The following is a 20364-nucleotide window of genomic DNA, read 5'->3' as shown; positions in this document are numbered from 1 at the left end:
ATAACAAGTAAAGCAGAGTAGAAAACTGTCTTCTCATAAGAACAGTAGATTGGAATTTTAATCCCAACGGGGTTAATAGTGCAAATTTCATTATACACATGCGAACGCGTGAAGAACGGGCGGAAAGATGCAGAGTGAAACAGAGTGTTTAAAGTTCATTGAACAATCGGCTGGAACGAGGCAGCTGGCGGTTCGCGATATGTAAATGGAACGTAAATTTGTAAGCATCGCGTGCTCGACCTAGAGAGAAAGAAGCCCTTTGAAGGGAAATCCTTCAGGAGACGGGAGGAAACGCGGTGCACGCTATCATTTTTGCACTACCAAGTCACGGCAGTCTTTCTCCTCTTTTTTACTTTCGATCGAACGATCGTTTAATCACATTTCAGGCCTGTTTTTTTCTCTTCTAAAGAAGATTCGAGGTTCAGCCGATTATCTTTCCTGTGCCTGCAGATAAAACCGATAATTGAGTTGCTCGTCTCAGTAGTGAATGAGAATAATAGAATTGAAAATGATTTTATTGAAGAAAAGTCTACTCTCTTCAGTATTTAAGAATCTAATCTATCACATAAATTTATAATACATGACAGGAATCTGTTAAATCTCTATAATAACCATACAATAGGAGAAGAATGTCAAGTTTGATTATAAAATTGATTATTTTCTTTTGTTCCCATGATGATTGTTAGATGCAATAAAGGAAGAAGAGTTTCTTCTCATTATTTATGTGGGAATAATCGTGTTGCAACAAGATACAAGTTTTGCAATGAAATAGGAAATAGCTGTTTATAATGTAGTGCTATAATCTTCAATTTACATCCAGTTCTGAAATTCATAAGTTAAAAGTAAAATTGGAATTTCTTCAAACTGAATTCGATTATAAATTCAATTCGTTTCTATTACGTTACGATACAAATATGCTTGATAATAAATGAAAATGGAATGAATTCTCAAGTAATCTTTTGACGAATCTTTCAATATTATACAATTGAAATGGTCGAACACTTTCGGAGCTCTAACGACAATCGATGGAATTTCTTTTCGACGATAAACAAGGTTTAAACGCTTGATAGGGCCGATTGTACCGAGCTTAGACACTGAAATCAAAGTTCCGCGTTACATAAGGTCGATCGATACGATTAGCTCGTGTATCTATATAACGGTTATTGCACTTTGTTGAATTGGAATTAGTTCATCGCTCTCGCAGTCTTAACTGGCCGTTTTACCAACTTGCGTAAGTTGCAACTGGCTCGAGTAAAAGTGAAATAAAAACTAGAAGGCGATCAAGTGTAACAACAATCGACATCTACGTCATGTCTTTATAAAATTGATCTCAGATCGATTAGAAAAAACTGCTCGTTCCTGAAGTGGAAATACACGAACATAGTTTTTAAAGTGAAACTCGATGGGATAAAATATCAATCATTCGCTTTAAGGATTGCAGCGTTTGCACGTAGATAAAGCTAATTACAAAATACTGCTATATATAATAATAAAAATTATTTTACCCACGTTACAGTTCACTACATTATTATACAACATTTGCTTCGCGCTACGGGTGACGTTTAAACTACCAGTACCCTTATCCCAACATACAATACTGCATTTACTTCAGCCAATTATTATTCACGTTCGTGCTATGCTGCGTGAATTCCTACCGACATTCGAAGGACGCACGAAGACGTAAGTGGCGGAAGATTACCCTTTGAATCGAGCCATCCCATTTCGTAGCCTTGAGCAGATCCTGTTTTACAACGTCACGGTGACAAAGCGGACGTGAAAGGCAAATGTGCCGAATGAAATTGAAAAGTAGAAAGTCTTCCGATTTTTTTCTATTTTCCAGTTTATTATTTTTACCTCTATTCGACTGAGTTATGTACAATAATACAGCCTCATCGTTCTGCCCGATACATATACACACAGAATGGACAAATGACCTAATATGAGTTGTATAATACTGTCCATCCGCAGTACTGTTAGAAAATTACGTTTCTTTTTCAATTTTTCCACGTTCTCTTTGTCGTTTATGCACCGCGAAACACGATCAGAAAGGCAGGTTCCCTTATTCATTAGATTAATTTCATTTCATACGGTTAATGGAAGAATAACTGGCAGGTTCGTACGGTAGGAAGAGGGCAACCGAGTCCAATTTGGCACACCGCTCGCTGCATGCTTCGCGGCTCGTCTTGAGTGTCCTTACAAGCACCAGGACACTGGACGAGTTTCCGCGTGGTCGACTCGTTAAATTAAGTTCGGCTAAACTGAGCCGTACTTTCCACAAAGAACCTTCGTACATTCACCAGCTATGACGTTCTGCTGGCTATCAAATTAAACAACTGACTATGTTTTAACTATCCGCGGACGATGAACCCATATACGCGTTCAATCTAATTGTAAGTTATCGACATAGCCGATGAGCTCACTTACATACACGTTTAGGCAAAAACGATTAACGTAACTGATACTTTCAATGAGAAACTCTGAAAGATCACTTTGATTTTGGCAGAAAAGGAGTACCGGATTAGTCCTCAGAATGCTCGGAACAAAATTATTCAGAACGGAATACAGAAATTGTAATATAATCTCTATAATATAAATCATACGTTATAAATTCTGTACTTTCTTAAGTCAGCGAATGTATCGTTATACTCGCAAGAAAATAGATACTATATGATCGTTAAAGAAACTCGAACGCTACGATACCGTTACATACATTCCCTACATTTTCAAACATTTCTAAAACAAAACGTAGATACGTCCGATCATCCCCTTAGGATACTTTGCTGAAAAAGAATTATTTACACGAAGGTAGTAAGGTCACATAAGGAAGATTCCCGAGTGACAAGACGCTGGGTTAAGTTAGGTTATGTGTTCGTGTACAGAGAGTCCAGAGCGTCGCGGTCGTTGTGATAGCAGTTTCTCAACCAGTCTTTCCTATCCCTTCTCCTCGATCCACAACCGTCCTGGCTGGGTCCCCTTTTATTCTTCTTCTTTCCCGGCTTCTTCGACCTCTCTTTCCACGTTTTACCTTCGCGAACTTGGCTCGCTGCTTCGTCTCGACCTTCTCTTTTCCCCTCATCAGGTTTCTCTAGCCGCGTCGTTCGTTTCTCGGGCTCGCCGATGGGACCGCGTTATACACACGAGCGCGTATTCTACAAATTGCTCGGTCAAGAACGCCAGAGACGATCATACCACGAGAGTTCGTTCGTTCGCGGAACCCTTTCACGAGACTGTAATCCCTTGGTCCGACGGTACAGGAAATACCCATCCGAGCCGATATGTGACTAAGAAACCGAAAGGTGTTCATTAAGGGTTCCGGGAAGACCTTCCTTAACTATTTAACTGCCAACGATTTTTCTGGAATTTTTGAATCCTGTTGTTGAATTTAATTGGCTGTCGATGGATTTATTTAAACTTTGATTTTAAATGCATATATATTTATTTTGACGTCAACTAGAATACGCATAAGAAATTAGAATTTAGTAGAATTTCCCACTTAAAAATTTAGTGACTTTTGTAAGGTTTTAAAAAGTCATTAAAATGTTAAATAAGTTTCGTCGTTTTATTATCAATTTTACATATTTTCAACATTCTAAGAAGAATTGGCTTCCTACAAAGATGTTCCACTGCAAATTGATTGTATCAAATATTTTTACCAATTCTGATAAGATACCTGGTAGACAAAGCATTATCGTCAGTTGCAGAATGAAGTAAAAAAACTCAAGCACTGGAAGGTTTCCTAAGCCTTAGCTCGTAGAAGCTGCACGGCTCGTAAATTGTCGCAGTTACACTTAAACTGAACGACTCCACGGGTAATTTGTCGAAGGCGTTCGCAAAAGTAATTTATAGTTGAATTTCTTAACGGAATCTCGTATCCGTGTAACAAAGTGTTACACAATTGTTACGATGTTATCTGCGAGTTGCAGCTGCATGATTTGCCACATTGATAGCCGAAGAGAGAAACTTTCTCCGATAACCGTTGGAAAATGACGAGGGGAAAACGAGAAAAGACGAAAAGAACATGAAATTTCCCACAATCGTTCGATGTGAATATAACAATGTTCAACAATAGTCTGTATTCAGTGAATTAAACATCTAATCCAAAAATGCTTAAAGACGCTAATGTCAAAGACTCTCGATCAAAAAATACCTCAATTGAGAGTTGTTGGTCAAATTTCCTATTTTACCTTCTTTGTATTCAGCTCGCATCGCGAGGTATAAGAAAGGTAAGCAACGAGCAAGAAATCGCGCAACGCAAAAGTTTCTTAAAAAAGAAAAGCGAAAAGCTTGCCACGTTGGTACACACTTTATCACTCAGTTCACGGCAGGTATATTGCAAAGTTGAAGGGGGTACCGGAAACGCGGTATCGTGGTAAAAGTAGCTATACTACGGTATGCTCTGTGCGGTAATAACAGTGCACAAACTACGGACTACGATTGCACAATCAATTGTACTCGCGTGGCCAAGTTTACGAAAACAGTGCCCGTTTCGTTTCATTTTATTTCACTTCGTTCCTATTGATGTTACATACGAATAAGGTATTTTGAACGGAGAACGCTATCTACGCAGAGATTATTATACGCTGAAATTGAAGTTATTGTTATACATCTAAATAATCCAATAAATGCATTTTTCTAAGTTCACAATAAATCTTAATAAATTCCTCATTGAAGGGATTAATGAAGACATCTTATTAAAATCTATGTAGCAACACATATGAAATAAAGTTTATAAATTTATGATTTATTTTTAATCTAACTTTGTACATTTATTATATACGTAATGGAGCTGGGAAGAAGCTGTTTAATCATCGTCTTTGAAAGTGAGGTTCACTGTCTGACGTTACATATGTAATAAGCCGGTGAAACTGTAACACTTTTAATGTCCTTTCGTAGTCGTGCTCAAGTAACCGAGCATTTCCGTTAGTGATAGAGACCTTGAGCGTATAGGTACGCACTGGCAACGTAGTACTTACTACTCCATTCACCGGCTATTTTCACTTTTCACGCATTATACTGCTTCTGGTAACAACGGCGGAACACGAAGGCACAAAAAGGCTTTAAGTCTTGTAATTATGTATAAAGAAGCATCATTTAATGGAAATATGAGGATTCTGTTGGAATATTGCAAGTCGTGAAAACAATGGACAAACAGACTAACTTGGATAAAATATATAATTGCTTCTATTAAATTTTAACTTTGATAACTTTTTATTTAATGATAATTTCTGATTTTAATACTGCTTATTATAAGAAAGGAATTTGGGCGATGTTTCGATGTTAATTTCTACCTTTGATAATTTTTCTGTGATAAATGTTATCTATGAAATACCAGGAAACCGAATGATGTCTGTATTAGTTCATTCCCATCTTTGATAATAATTTTTCTACAACGGACGTTATTTACAAAATACGAGGAATGCTATGTGGTATCTCTATTTTTTTTTTAAAGAGATATAATACTTTGAAGACAAAAAATCATAGATATGAGGTTGTTGATTTCAACTAAATATTTTTCTGATGAATCTCGAAGACCAGGAAACTCACACTTGAATATCTTTTCCAGTGAGCATTATTTACTATATTGAATTCGATATTGAAGTTTCAGTTAATTTATTAACGTGCTTAATTGCTTAGGGATTATAATCTAGTAGATGAGGATTACAGAAATATATTCTAATAAAAGATTGGTAGAATATTTTTAGTATCTCTATGTTCAAACGTACATTATGTATAAACATGTCTACGTATTAATTGATAGTTTTAAATTTCTTAATTTTTCACACAAAAATAATCTAAATATAAAAATCTGTACAGTAAGTAACGCAAAATACTAAAACGAAACGGCTGTGTGAAAAATCTGTAAATACAACTGATCTTCTTACGCGTAACAGCAAATCTACGCTAATTCTCACAAATGCGCGTACGTATGAGCGTTAGTTAAGTGTACTTCCGTCTTCAGAAAAGCATGCACCGTAATTCGTTAGAAATAAAAAGACCAAAGTACTTCGCGCGAATGGTACTTGGTCCTTTAAAAAAGAGCCACGTACAGAATCAGATTACTTCGACTACGATGACTCCACGAGTTTGTTCGTATACTTCAGGATATTAACTAAATGTTGCGACATCATTTCTTTCTTTTCGAACTAATTTGAAGGAAATTACTTGCGTAACTCTGTTATATTAAGTAAAGTTTCATTTTAACAAAAAAAGGTGAAACATTTTTGCGCGCTTAAATTTTCCATAAATGCGTAAACACGTAATTTACAATAGTAACGGAAATCCGAATGAAGCAGCAAACGGATCAAGAGATAAAATCAAACAAGTAAATATCCAGTTGCTGTTAAGCAGTTTTTGAAATAAATCATTCCATTGCCAGTATGCGAAAACATGGAAGATCAGCAAGCAGAGTTCGGTGCTCGCCACTCTCGAGTCATGAATTTCAGAGCTGTTTAAGACCGTCTTGATAGCCTGGGCTTCGCCCGGTTGAAAGAAGCTTATAGAGCCAGGCTGAAAGAGATCGCCCTCGCTCTTCCGCACAGTCGTTTTCCTCTATTCTCCCCTTTTCTTCGTTTTGCATCTCTATTTCGCTCTTTGAACACCCAGTGAGAGGGACAGAAATCTTTCGATATAACTTCGCGAATCTCGCGAATAGCGGCTGTTTAGCAGCGACCCACAACGAAAGGAAGAAGAACAAGCGGAGGAAAAGGCAGAAAAAGCTGGAAACGAGGCGTGACACGTAGGTCGTTCGCTTCGAAAGATCTTAAAACAATAAAGCTGTTCGCTGACGACTAAATACAATGCGTGTGAGTATCAGATACTAGAGAAAAATGACAGGTCACACGTTTCAGTATTTTCACGTCCCCGACAGAGAGGAAGAGAGGGGGGGGGTCTCCTAGTCCTAACGGAACCTTCTTCCTAGTCGAAGAGAGCACAAGCACGCTTTAAAAACGTTCACTTTTTTCCATTTGGTAGGCTGGTTTCATAACGAACAACACGTGGACGATAAATTTCCATTGGAAGAGAAAGAGAGAGGTTTTCGATACGATTATTGCATCCTTACATCGGTATGCAGCGAATGAAACTGGATGGAAGAATACAATTGGCGAGACACCAAGAGGTAATTTGATGGAAAAGGAGAGAAAATGTTTCTGCGAAACCCTCGCTTTCTTTTATTTTGTGTCTTATTTTTTAATTTGCGTATTAAGGGGATTAAATGCTAAGGAAAAAGCTGTTGTCCTCGAATTGATATTGTAACATATTATTGGTTTCAGTATGAAACAACCATAAATTGAGAAATAGAGAAATATAATAATGGCACAACATATACGTATAAGGCATGTACATATAAATAGTTCTTAAAATTTATTTTGGAATTCATTATTAATAAATTTATATTACCATTACATTTCACAAAATAATATTTGTAATTTCACGAATGTTTCATGCTGGTCGAATCGACCAGGATATTCTATTTCCGTTCTTACAGTTAATTGAAAAATCTGCGTGGATACGTCATTAGATTCTTCGTATCTGTTGAAAGCTTGATTTCTTCGTATTGCAAAGGCTCAACGGGCAATGGTCGACTCAGACTATCGAGGGTCTTGAAAGGATTCCTTTGAATCGAGTCACTGTCCGTGGAGCACACCCAAGGAATCGTTCGAGTCTGGTTTAGTCATTGCTCGAAAATCTACTGCTTTATACTATTTCAAGATCTTAAATAGATTTTGCTACAAGTTGACGTAAGTAAACGTAAAGAATTTTTGATAGAACGATCGAACGAATAAAATTCGAGGTTGACTATTCTTTCTAGCTCCAAGTAAAACTTCAGAAAATGGCCAGAAAATTGCATTGAAAATATTGTCTTAAGCTTTGTGCTACGTAATTAAACAAAATTTAATTTCTATTTTATTGTGCTCACAAAGCTTTAAATTTACATACAGATCCGTGATCTATGGATTATATCATGACACCGAATTTGTTTCTTCCATCAGTGTAAAAATTTCACGAGTAGCAAGGGGCTTTCGTCCAGAAGCGAAACGAAAGTTTCGAAAAGCGAATCGGTCACGATTCACTGACCGGTTCACGTGGAGGAATTATAGCCGAGGAATTAAACGATGCACGCGTAATCCTTGGATTTTCGTCGAAACATTTTCATCCTCCGCTTCCCTGTTCATTTCCAAGTCAAAGAGATAGAACAACGTGGCAAATGCAAGATCAGCTAAACCTCGGCCATGTTCCACGCCGGTTTTAACGTTATGTAAAGTGATTCTTTTCGCGAGAAGATAGACCTGCTATGACGCAACTGGCCTGAAGTGTAATTTTTATCTTCCTGGTCGTTACCAAGTTTTTACGGTCATCCAAAGCGATCTAAAGGAAAATGGAAACGTTAGAATATGAAATGTTAGATTTATTTCTTTATTCTCTAGTTCATTCCTCGCTACTGGCGCATACGTTGCGTCCTTTTTATTATCTAATCTTTTTATTATCTATTATCTTTTTATCATCTTGGACGTCTTATTTTGTTCAAATTAATTCAAGTAGCTTGAATCTCTTTTGCCCAGAGTAATTCAAGTAGTTTATACAAAAGTACAGAACTATAACCAATCTATAAACAATTTTCCAAATCATCGAGCATAAATGAAATCGAATAAAATACCGAATGTGATTCAGAGCATAGAGATACGGCAAAGTTTCGAGACATTATTTAGATCGATTCATTCCGCGAAATTGAAAGCGTAAAAGCCATTTTGCCCAGGTTTACACCTCGACCATGACGCTACTCTATGAACTAACCAAAGAATAAACCGACGTTGGACGCTGTAAGGAGTATACTAAAAACGAAAAAGCTGATTCTGACTTTACTGTTCCCGGTGAATAGAATCCACTGTCCGTAGAATCCGTCATTCCAGGTAGTTGCCTATTCTTCCATAAAGAGGAGAGCTCGTCTCAATCGACCTGCACCGAGGCCACTTACGTGCGTCGATGCGTTCGAAGGAACGCAGCACACGTGCGTACCCCTCTCTCTCTCTTCGTGTTCCACGGAGAACAAAACCGAAAAGAAGAAGTGGAAGATGAGAAAGCCTTGCCGGGGGCGGTCAGTGGCCTCTGCACCGGCTACCATGAGACGACAGAACCGCCTTGGCTCGGTTCTTTACGCGCTTAGACGACCCTAGCGAGAATAATAATGGGAATTATAGCAAACGATGACTCGAACGCCACGAAAGAAACGGTCATTTCTTGTTACACTTCCACAACATCAGAGACACGTTCTAAAGAAAGCCGAGCGATGGGAAAACGCGAAAATCGTGTACGCATTCTATGAACGAAGGTTGGTAGATGCTTGCTAGGTCGTTTCGTTAATTAATTGACATTACCTATTTATGAGCATCATTTCAGCTATTGTAAATACGTTTCTTAGATCTGGTATAAATTTGTAGATCGTGTTAGAAGTATTGAATTTAAGTCTAATAAGTGAAAGCGAGGACAACATTTTGACATTTTGTAAAATTACTCAACTGAATTCAACGAATTTTAGACATTCGTAGAAGTATTAACACATTCAACGAATTCAAAAAATGATTTTATTTTCCCGAATAAACTGACAGGATAAACGTATAAGGAATTTAAAATAGGCAACTCGAAACCAGTAATAAAGTTCACCTCAAAATGAAAGGTTAAACAGGCATAAACTGATACGAAAAGTTAGAAATTAGTAGCTATAGCGGCAAAGTAAAATTCAGCGCTCCGTGATATACTATCTTTCCGCCGCTTCAATCGATTGTTGCCATCTGAACAAACAGTCGTGTATACATTATAAACGAAACCATGATAATAATAACACAAATGTTCCTGCTTCCAGCGTTTTGAAGCAGATGCAACACATTTTCATTTGATCAACGATAAACGGACAGGCAGGTAGTACGTAAGTTTCCACTCGATGAATCAGTGATGAGTGAACCGATTTAGAATTCCGTTAAAAAAAGAAATTTTGGTTAACAAAATGATTAATAGTCAGAAATTGATTAATTTAAAAAATGTTATGTCATCATAATGCTTTAATTATAATTATTTATATATAGTATTTTTGTGCGTTATAGATTGATCGTTTCAATGTTAAATAATGTGTCATGTGCATTCATGTGCCGCAACGGGGCGAAATGATGTATGCAAGGATACAGGTTCATTTCGAGATCAAATACACGACCCAAAAACGATTCTAGGACATGTAGATCGTTCCGTTCTTTGAAACACAAACGTTTGTCGTTCTGTTCAGCAACTTTTCTCATATCTTCGCGTTCGTACGAAACATTCCAATGGGAACGAGGTGAGATCTTTACTCGCAACTCGGCATCGTTACAAAAGCTTATTATTAGTTCCATAACTTGCTTCCTTCGCTTGCATAGTACCCAATCATTTTTACGATTCGTTCGCAATCAAATTAGAAATTTCACAAGAATCGAAATTCTTTCTCCGAGAAAGAAGACAGAACAGAAGAGAGACGATAGTATAGTAACGTTAATTCGAAAGTAAAGCAACTTTATACAGAGTTACGCTTAGGTTTGATTTTCAAACGATTTACATAGTTCTATTCAAAGAATGAGACGAATAAAACCAAAGACAAAAACTGCAGTTAAAACATTCCTGCGAGATCCAATAGCGGGCTGTACTTTCATCGACCACTACGTCGACGAAGGTACAAAAGCAATCGGAAACGCAAAACTTGGTCGTTTCATGAAAGCGAAGAGGAAGTTGTAACATGCTGAAGGGCGAATTGGCCCGCTATCCGCTATACGGAGAAAGATGACGATAATGAAGATGATGCGGTGAAGAAATAAAAGGAAAGGAAAAGAGAGGGGGACATCCGGCCGACGAGCAAAGGCATTCATACACGTATTCTTCGTCGCCGTGGGGCAACAGCAACGCACTACACGTGGACAACGAGTCTAGAGATTCTCGTACGGATGGTAAAGCGCTATGAAACGATCTAGGCTCCGATCTTTAACCTCTTTTACGATCTTCGACGAAGTATCTCGCAACCCAATGTTATTTACCTCGCATTTTGATATCTCGCGTCTCGTGACCTCTTTTCGTTCATCATTGATCCACGAAAGTATTTGAACATTTATCACAGCAAACTCTCCAAATTTCATTAACACGTGAGACGCGAATGCTATAATTGTCCGTATTGCTTACATATTAACGTTACGATAAGAAACAATAGTACAATGTATAATTTGCAAAATACGAAACTATTCGACGATGATAGGATAGCAGTTAGCACAACGAAAGACACGAGGCTGAAGGGAGCAATTGTCGAGTAACAAATAGCCTAAGTAGATACATAACGGCAATTTATCTATTATAAAGCGTAGCCTCTCTCTGTCTATTCGTACGAGTGATCAATTGAAGAATGAAAATTGATAGATCTTATTCTTCGCGATATCTTTTAATTGTAAATTATTGAATTTCATGAAATTTTAAAATGACAGAACGAGGGCATATTTCATAATGTGTTTGACAAAGAATCTTCTCTTGTCATAGAATTAATAATTAAACTAACGTACACACGACAAAGACAGGATCAGTCTAGATGATTTTAAAATTAGTTCGTAGCCATCGCTGGCAGATACCTCGCCAGGAAAAAAGGGCAGATACCTGGTGAAGGTGAATAGGACGCTGTAGAAAATGGTAGAGTGGAACAGAGGCCAATACACGAAGGGAAGAGCTGGTGCTCGAGGACCAGGTAAAGGCCCTTGTCCTCTATTGTACTACGGTTTAAGCTGACGCCAGTGATAGATACCTTTCTTGGCATTATATGCTACCCATACCACTGAACGCTTACCTTTTACACGGCACAGGTTACCGAAAGTATGGTCTTTTACCTATAGATAACACAGGACATTTCAAAATTTATATACTTGGAAAACTAATGGAATTCGTCAAATAATATTTAACTGTTTAATTTCTATGCTTGAATTTCCTACTATTTTAAATACTTAAATTTTTTAGCATTCTTGTTACTAAACAGAAAATTTTTTCAATTTATTCAACGCAAAATACATTACACAAAACAATTCGAAATTAAAATGAAATTGAGGCTTAAAAAATTCAAGGACCGCAGCTGGCAGCAAATTAGAAATGTTTCTCCGAGTGCAAATGGTTAATCCCACAGCTCTGGGCCATCCAGTATCGTGGCGACCACAACGAACTGGAAACACGAGAAATCTTCTCTTCCTGTCGATCCACCGAATCCGATACTCCGCCATATTACGTGTAATCACCCCGTCCTCTGTCTCTTTTGCTCTTTCTCTGTCCATAATAATAATAATTTAATGATCGTCCAACCGTTACTCTCCACATTGGGGGTGATGTCGTGTAACTTCGCTTTCATATCGTTGATCGCGGGCGGATCGTTTGCATTGCGAAAGCAGGAAGTCATTACCAACGCGGCGGTAGGATCGCGAAACGAACGTTTTCAGAGCGAAGTATGTAGATCGTTTGATATCTTCGCAAAGTTGGAGCACGCGGCAGGGCCGCGTGAAAATGGTAATTACTGTCGCAACACAGATGAAATTTTTTGTTACTACCCTTGCTTCATTTTCGAAGCAATCGTGCTCCCTTCCGTTAAAAAAACTTCCTAATTTCAAGAAAATTACAAGGAAGTCGTTGTTATTATGCGAATTTTATGGCAAAACGGGTATTAGCTAATGCTTGATCTCCGTGTTGTAGAATTTCTGATAAATAGTATGATATTAAAATTGCTGTAATGAAATTTTAATATGGCGATTGCTTTATTCTGTTACTAATTTTGAGGAGAATATAAGAAAATTATGGCTGATTTACATATCTTCGCGTTTCATCGATGGGTTCAAAGAAATGGAACTCTGTTGTATTAAAAAGATCTCAAAACTTGTTATCCTTTTACACCATAATTGGTCCTCAAGCCTGCAAAATCAATTCGATCTTGAAAAAACTCTCGAAGAACCGTTCTATTAGGAAATGAGATACAGTGGCCGAAAAAATCATCATACATTCTTCGAAACAACGACATTACGAAGCCTTTTAAAAGCTTGGAAAAGGTAAAAATAAATTCTGATAATTCGTACTTTTTCTCTTTCTCCGTATTTAAGGATTGTTAAACACACTACCGGTCGCGTTTTTAAACGCGAGACCTCGGCTTGGTTGCCGTGTGTTCTTTTCCCTACGAATCGTTCGCCAATTTACCTTTACACCAGAATGCATTCATATACCCTTTACTCGACTGCATCATGTCGACCGTCGACCTGGAAACACGAGAACACTCGTTTTCCTTGCGAAACGTATACGAAATATATACCAATTTCGCGTACACAATGTTTCTACAGCGGAAAATTTGACTGTGAAGCTATACAACACTCGTATGTATGCGTTCTCTCTGCTTTTTAATCGGAGCCATTGCCCGTTGTTCCATCGTGTCGAGGTGGTGTTAAAATGAAAACGATGAAGGGTCGCAAGAATAGTTCTTTGCTCTTTCAGAAATTATTAGGCATGGTAATGGACGCTGTTTTAGCACTCAGATATATTAAGCACTAAGAAAGACGATCATTACTCGGATTGATAATCTCTTGAATATACATGTAATAATAATTTTTTTGTTTTGAAATCTTCTTTTTTTACACGTCGTTTCATTTCTATTGGAAATAAATTCTGCCCTATATGTTATGATTTTATTCCTATATATCTGAATAAGTTATAAGCAGGCTGTATTCTAATTATTATTAATTACATCTTGAGTGATATAATAAATTATATACGGGCTTGTTTTGTTTTATATACTAAAATAAGCTGCTAAACAAATTAATTAATAATATATAATATAAATAAATTGTTAACTTTTTCAGAGCTTAACGATTTCATACCTTATATTGTTAAGTAAATATGTATGGAATAAAAGAAAACATGGTGTATAATAGACAGCTACGTTATGATTAACCTACGATACCACTGAATGTTTTAAACAACATAGATAAAAGAATTGGTAAATGTTTAGAGTACTATGACACCAGTTTGAGCGTTTAATAAATGACTGTGCTAACTCGCCTAACATATTCACTTCACTAAGTGCGTATGTAGTTACCAACCATGCCATACAGTGTATTATAGCTCATTACATTATTACGTTCATTGTCAAACGAAAAATTCGTCTTGAAAGAGTTAAAGTACTCACTTCCAGTTACCAGAATAAGACGTAAAAGTAAGAAAAACGCGTTTTTCCTCTGTCTTTAAATAGTTTGTGCATTTTTTTCCTGCATTCTTTTAGATTCAGTCAGAAAGTAATCTATTATTATCCACCAGTGAGTAATGAAGAAGCATACCTGAGTGAGCTACACATTCGGCTCGCGTGTACATACTACTCTACCATCGATAATTAGTATTAAAGAGCGTACATCCGTATACCATCTTGATTACATATGTAGCTAACACCGATGCACATGATCCTATATTCTTTCATAGGCTGCTCATTGTTAGACCGCGAATATTTATGAGAATGTATAAAGTATATAAATTTCATTGCCATTCATGCAGTAGCAAATATAGCAATTAGTCTTTTGAATGCTATTAAATAATTTAGATGTCGAAAAACTAAAAGTGAGTCTGAAGGAATGTTACCATCTTCGTTCCAGACTTTTCATTTTATGTCTGACCGACGCAGGCGTAGCTTCGTATAACGAAGACAGTCAATCATTGATTAAATTTTCTTTAAACAACGCCAGCCATTGATATACCACGCCGTCGATAAGAAGAGATAGGGGACGAATTTAGGCAACTGGAGCATCATGCAAGCTGCTCCAAATCTTTACACCACTCCGATTATCTTCTTTCAAAATTTAGCTTGTATCAGGTTAAATTTTTGTTAAATTATTCAAAAACCAATTTAGGATTACTGTGCATATACATCCATGAATTGGAATCGTGGCACCTGTATCGATTCACATAGAAATCCTTAGTCGGTTCCTTTGAAACGCGATGTGAAGAAGGGAAAATAAAAATCCGCGAAAATCCGTCCCTCCTATACACGGGAGCGTAGGAGCCACCCTAATTGAGATTTATTACGACGTTAATCCGGCCAATTGTGTGAACGAAGTTAAACCGTTGACCTCTTGGTTGACGATCCGAAAGAATACATATAGCACGTGCCATGGTCTCGCCTCATACGTGTATTGCGATAAATAATGTCGCCGCCATATCGTAGGAAAATCTGCCCCAATTTCTCGACTGTTTCAATAAACGAATTTCCGGCACGGTGTAAGCACGAGTATTGCCTCCGCGTTTCTTCGGGATAAAATGCTTTAGAGAAAGTATGCTACTTTGTTATCGTACAATCCGTGAAAATAATCGGTGTTCTAACTTGGAATAATATTATTTCATAATATATTTTCATTTCAGTAATAGTAAAAAAAAAATACTTTCATTAAACACGATAAAATAGAAAAGATTAATTTCATAACTTATGTAACTTATGATTGCGTTAGATATGTAAAAATTGTCGTCTAAAAATTTAAATCGACAATTTCTTCCGCGGAGTGATCGTTGTGTATAAAGTAATGCTCGCGACTATTCTTTTAAGCTAATGCATGCACTCATAAGAACAGAGCATAAATCCGCGGCGGCATTTGGCGGTTGTTCTACCGTATAAAACAACTTATGGCCCATTAACGAGAATCCACTTAACGACGTTACGCGTGCAATCTGTCCTTGATACCATTCGTAATGAAGCGCATTATACTGCCACTAAGAACGGCTACCCATCGATACCGTCGCAATAAATCATATAACCGCACAATTAATTCTACAATCAAGCGAAACTGCATACTGTATTAGGTTACTTGGGCATAAGAAATTTCACGCAAATACAAAGACCTAATTTAAATTGGAATTTATTGTAATGTAAAATACACTCGATATTCATATTATATTATAAATAGTCATATCTTATTAAAAGACTCTCTTTCGTTCTAGATTTAATTATTTAAAACAAGGCTTCTCTCAAACTTTTATGGGATGAAGCCCACTTGCAGAAACAATAATTATGATCAACCCGAAGATTACGCAAAATGTAATTACTATCGAGAATTGATTGATAAACAATTCAAAATTGATTTGATCCAGATGTGTAAGTTGAGAGAAACTAGACGGCGATAGTAATCCTCATATGGTCTTTAACTGAATCATCTAATGATTCTGAATGAGTAATACTATCCTGGCGAATATGTAAATTAATCCTTAATTGTGATATTTAACACGACCCATCCAAAAGTAGCCTGCGATCCACCAATGGCTCGCGCCCACACTTCAGGAATTTCTTTAAATTACGATTTTCTAGGTTTAAGTATTCGACACCTATCAGTTCAAAAGATTAATGTTAAATCGAGATACACATTGCGAAGAAGCTTCGAATTTCCCCTGTTTTGGGCAAATATCCGCTCATTTGTCATTCACGTATACGCAGATACGTGGATAAAATCAATTTGGCCAAATGCCAAGAAATCATTGTTTACTCAGCAATGTTCCCGATGTTTAAATCGCTGCGAATTAGGCTTGACCCGTTTCAGGAACCGTTTGGTTCGATTCTCTGTCGTCTCGCACTCACGTTGAACGCTCATCGTTGTCACAAATATTGTAACGGCAAGTGTGTAACCTGTTCTCGTGCCAGTTTCATGACAAAGCGAATACAGTTTGTACGCGTAATAACGACAGCAATTACCGGCAACCTCGAGAGAGAGTTCACGATTTATCATCCAAAAATCCTGCACCAGTATAAATTTCAATAATCACGTCGTACATTTTCACATCGTGACACCTCCAAATACGTTTAATCCGAAAACTGAAAAATATGCTTCATATTGCTAACACTTAGTAAATGAAGTTATAAATTCCCCACAGCAATACATAGTAATAATCAGCAGTTAGCATACCATTTCGTTCCATGCAATCATGTAAAGTTATGCATAAGATATTATCTTTGAGAGAAAATAAATTTAATAATTCTTACATCAAAGAGTAGAACAGAAAATAAAAGTATTTTGTATTTTTTTCAACCTTGCTACAATCCTCGAATATCTATCTTTCAATTTCAATCTTGTTTCAACAAATAAAAAGACTTCTAATGTCTTAAAAAAAATTGAAACGAGAAACTAAACTTAAGAAACTTATTTTGACCATAAAAAATCGCGTACAAATTGACCTAAAGAATATAGCAGAGTTAATAAAAAGATGTTCGTTTTAAACGAAAAATTGTATGGGTAAAGAAAACGTGCGCGATATATGCGAAAGAAAGTCAAAAAATGGTGAAGGGGATGAAAATGGGCGCGAAAACTCACCGGTGGCGCAGGCGCTTCCAGCGATCCAAATGAAATAAACAGCGGCAAACAGGAAGGTCGACAGGTCCGCCACTGCATTTCTCCACGGCATCTCCATGTTACTTTGGTGAATTCCTCGCCGCTCTTGCCCACTTGCACCACTTCCTTAACACTTCAACCCGGGAACGTCATACAAATTCCACGACGAAGTTACGCAAACGAGTACCAACAATTCCTATACGATCTCCACATTTTTAAGTTCACGTGCGAATTCAGCCTCGAGTTGCGTTATTTCTTTTTAGTAGGCGTAACGGAAGAGTATTACGGCGTACACCTGTGAGACAACATTCCTTTTACTTGCACTCGTAGTCCCTCCTCCTTTCGAAAAACCAAATGTCTCGAAGCATCTGTACTGTTTTCCATTCGACTTTTGATTTAATGCAATACGGTAATTGGTTCTTTCTTCTTTCACCTTGGATTTAATAGTTCAAGTTCCTAAGCTTTCTCGTTAAAATTAGCATTACGTATCGTTGGATGTTACTTTGCGGTTCATTTTCACATTCCGCATCATTTTTCAAAATTATACACGTGAAATGCGGTCAGTCTCATAAAAATGTAAACAGAGCTTTGTAATCTTATCGTCGGAAGATGTATGAATTAACGGATGAGATCACACGAGAATTGTTGCAGCAACGGGGAAAAAAAATTATGAATTTTTACGAGATTTACACGATACAACGATCATAGAACAGGTAAACTTGTACATATATTCGAAATATTAAAATCCAAATGTCAACGCACTTGATTTCATATTTCTTATCGAAACTTATTTTTTCTAGCGATTGCAATGTACGTGAGAAGTGAAGTTTTCATGCATTCTTCCGTACGGTCGTCTCTTCAGGTAAATCCCAGGTAACGCGGCACAAAACGGTCACATTCACCTGGTAACACCTGGCAACACCGTTAAATTTGTTAGAAATGCTCTAATACGTTTTTTTTATTCAGATTAAAAACACAATCGAAAAACTTTTATTTACGAAACCCTAACGAAATGTAAAAACTTGTACGACGCGACGCATGATGCGAACCGTCCGTGAGTTTCGTTCGAATTACAAAGTTTTGTTGACTGGCCGTCATCAGCTGCGTTCACAGAAGGCGTAAAGTTGAAATCGCAACCACGCGCATGCTCGAACTGCCCTAAAGCTGTTCAACCAATCAACAAAAAGGTACGGCGGCCAATCAGAAGATTTCTGGATGTTAAATGCATTGGTTGGTATTTGCTATAAATTATCACGTGCATATAGGAATTTACTTTTAAATAAAAAATACTTTTGTTTAGAACTCGTTAATACTACTCGTTATTATAAACAATGTAGAAGTGTTATTTCTTATATTATACTATAGTTTCTATAAGTTATTGTATCTTGAAATATATACATTACAAATTTGTACGGAATATGTTAAAATAATAATTGCTTTTCTGATAATTAAATTTTTTACTATTATATTTCTTTTTTCATTTCATTACTATTTAACATTTTCATTAATATTTGCCTTCAATTTTGTGAAACATAGAACTACCATATTAAAGTATAAATACTACTATAAATTACTACAGATATATTAGATTTCTTTTGTTGTAACGACTTTAAAAATAAACAAGCTTGTAAATTATTCGAAAAAAATAAGGAAACAAGAACCAGATACAAAGATAGTTATTTTATTTTAATAAACATAGAAAAGCAATATTTTCGATATTAAGAAATTTTTATTGAATTAAATAAACATTAAAAGAAAAACCCAAGTATTTTTCCTCCAAGATGTTTTCTTCTAGCTTCTTCGTGATCCATAATTCCTCCACTTGTGGTCAACACAACGTATCTAAAATATTTATAAATAACAATTACACCATGAAAATACAAAACTATTCATTGCAAAACCATAAGTTTCTCTATGAAATATAACACTATAAATTGCAATATGTATAAACACATACCCAAACTGTCGAGATGGCAACAGGTTGTTGGTCCATTTTTCAATATCATTAATTGGGACATCAAATCTTGGTGAAATTACACCACACTTGTTTAGTCTTCCACTAAGATTTACTACAACTTTGCCACTGCGGTGATCGTCAACAATTTCAAATTCTCCAATATATCCTTGAACATCAAAGTAATTTGGTAAAAAGACCATGTATGTATTACATATGTACATGAACTTAAAGTCAGAAATTAAAGTTAAAAAATAAAACAATTCTTTTACTATTTCATAAATAAGAAAATGTTCGTGTAGCCTTACCTTTTCTCATCATTACAGTCAGAAATTTAATGATTACTTTTGAACAGGGCCTTAATAGCACCTGCCTTTTTCCACGTTTTTCAGCATTATTAATGGATTTGAGAGCATCGCTAAGAACGTTCATACGCACCATGGCTGAAAATAAAACGTAATTTTAAGTTATTTAGTAAGTATTTGAAAGCTATATGTACTTCTAGAAAATACACAAATTGTATTTCACTACGTCAACATAACCTATAAAGAAAATGGATGGAATTCAAAATGTGTAATTTAATATTTTTATAAGTGTTAGTAATACGATATAATTAGCTTGAATAAAATAATAATCAATTTTAAAAGAATACAACTTAAATTTTATAAGAAACAAAACAATAACAATGAAACAGGCAATACTATCTCACTAACCACTTCATACTTTTTTGAGTATTACAATAAATGCAAAATATTATTATAAATCAATCAATTATTAAATCTAGAAACTAATTCATAATTAATTTATATTGGATGAATTTGGAAAACTAAGATTACCTGCGATTTATAATTTTGTTTATCACAGCAACGTACACGCTCGACTAGCTGACCGAAAAAGAGAAGTTGGAAGTCAGGGTTACCATACCAGGGTTAGCCACGTAAATTTGCTTGCATCCCATTGGTTGAAATTCTTTGAACTTAAATAATGGTTCAGCAATGGTTAATAATAATCGTCGCTTATTTTACGAATACT

General features: G+C 36.3%; 2 protein-coding genes across 6 annotated transcripts in view; both read right to left on the bottom strand.

Annotated features, from left to right (window-relative positions):
* LOC126916539 (protein sidekick) overlaps nt 1-18517 on the bottom strand; it is a 43610-nt gene extending 25093 nt beyond the window's left edge. For 2 of the 5 annotated variants that reach the window (XM_050722438.1, XM_050722439.1), the window contains exon 1: nt 17361-18517. In XM_050722438.1, coding sequence (XP_050578395.1) covers nt 17361-17457 — 97 coding nt within the window. In that variant the 5' untranslated portion in view covers nt 17458-18517. The remainder of the gene's footprint in view (nt 1-17360) is intronic. The other 3 variants (XM_050722440.1, XM_050722441.1, XM_050722442.1) reach the window with 2 other exon arrangements.
* Nucleotides 18518-19043: 526 nt separating this feature from the next.
* On the bottom strand, nt 19044-20326 carry LOC126916567 (40S ribosomal protein S15Aa). Its single transcript, XM_050722513.1, has 4 exons — nt 20169-20326; nt 19641-19775; nt 19336-19501; nt 19044-19220 (listed from the first exon to the last, which is right to left on the bottom strand). The coding sequence occupies exons 2-4, from the start codon at nt 19771-19773 to the stop codon at nt 19127-19129; spliced, it is 393 nt and encodes a 130-aa protein (XP_050578470.1). The 5' UTR covers nt 19774-19775; nt 20169-20326; the 3' UTR covers nt 19044-19126.
* Nucleotides 20327-20364: the final 38 nt, after the last annotated feature.

This window comes from Bombus affinis, chromosome 5 (genome assembly GCF_024516045.1).
Source record: "Bombus affinis isolate iyBomAffi1 chromosome 5, iyBomAffi1.2, whole genome shotgun sequence".
NCBI classification, from domain to species: domain Eukaryota; kingdom Metazoa; phylum Arthropoda; class Insecta; order Hymenoptera; family Apidae; genus Bombus; species Bombus affinis.
This window is presented reverse-complemented; position numbering and strand designations above follow the sequence as displayed.

Bases quoted from the DNA above. Each gene is read 5' to 3' on its own strand.
- LOC126916567 (XM_050722513.1), bottom strand. From the start codon at position 19,773: ATGGTGCGTATGAACGTTCTTAGCGATGCTCTCAAATCCATTAATAAT. The intron at 19,502-19,640 runs GTAAGGCTACAC...TTGATGTTCAAG, and splicing joins GACTGTAATGATGAGAAAAG to GATATATTGGAGAATTTGAA. The intron at 19,221-19,335 runs GTATGTGTTTAT...TAAATATTTTAG, and splicing joins TTGCCATCTCGACAGTTTGG to ATACGTTGTGTTGACCACAA.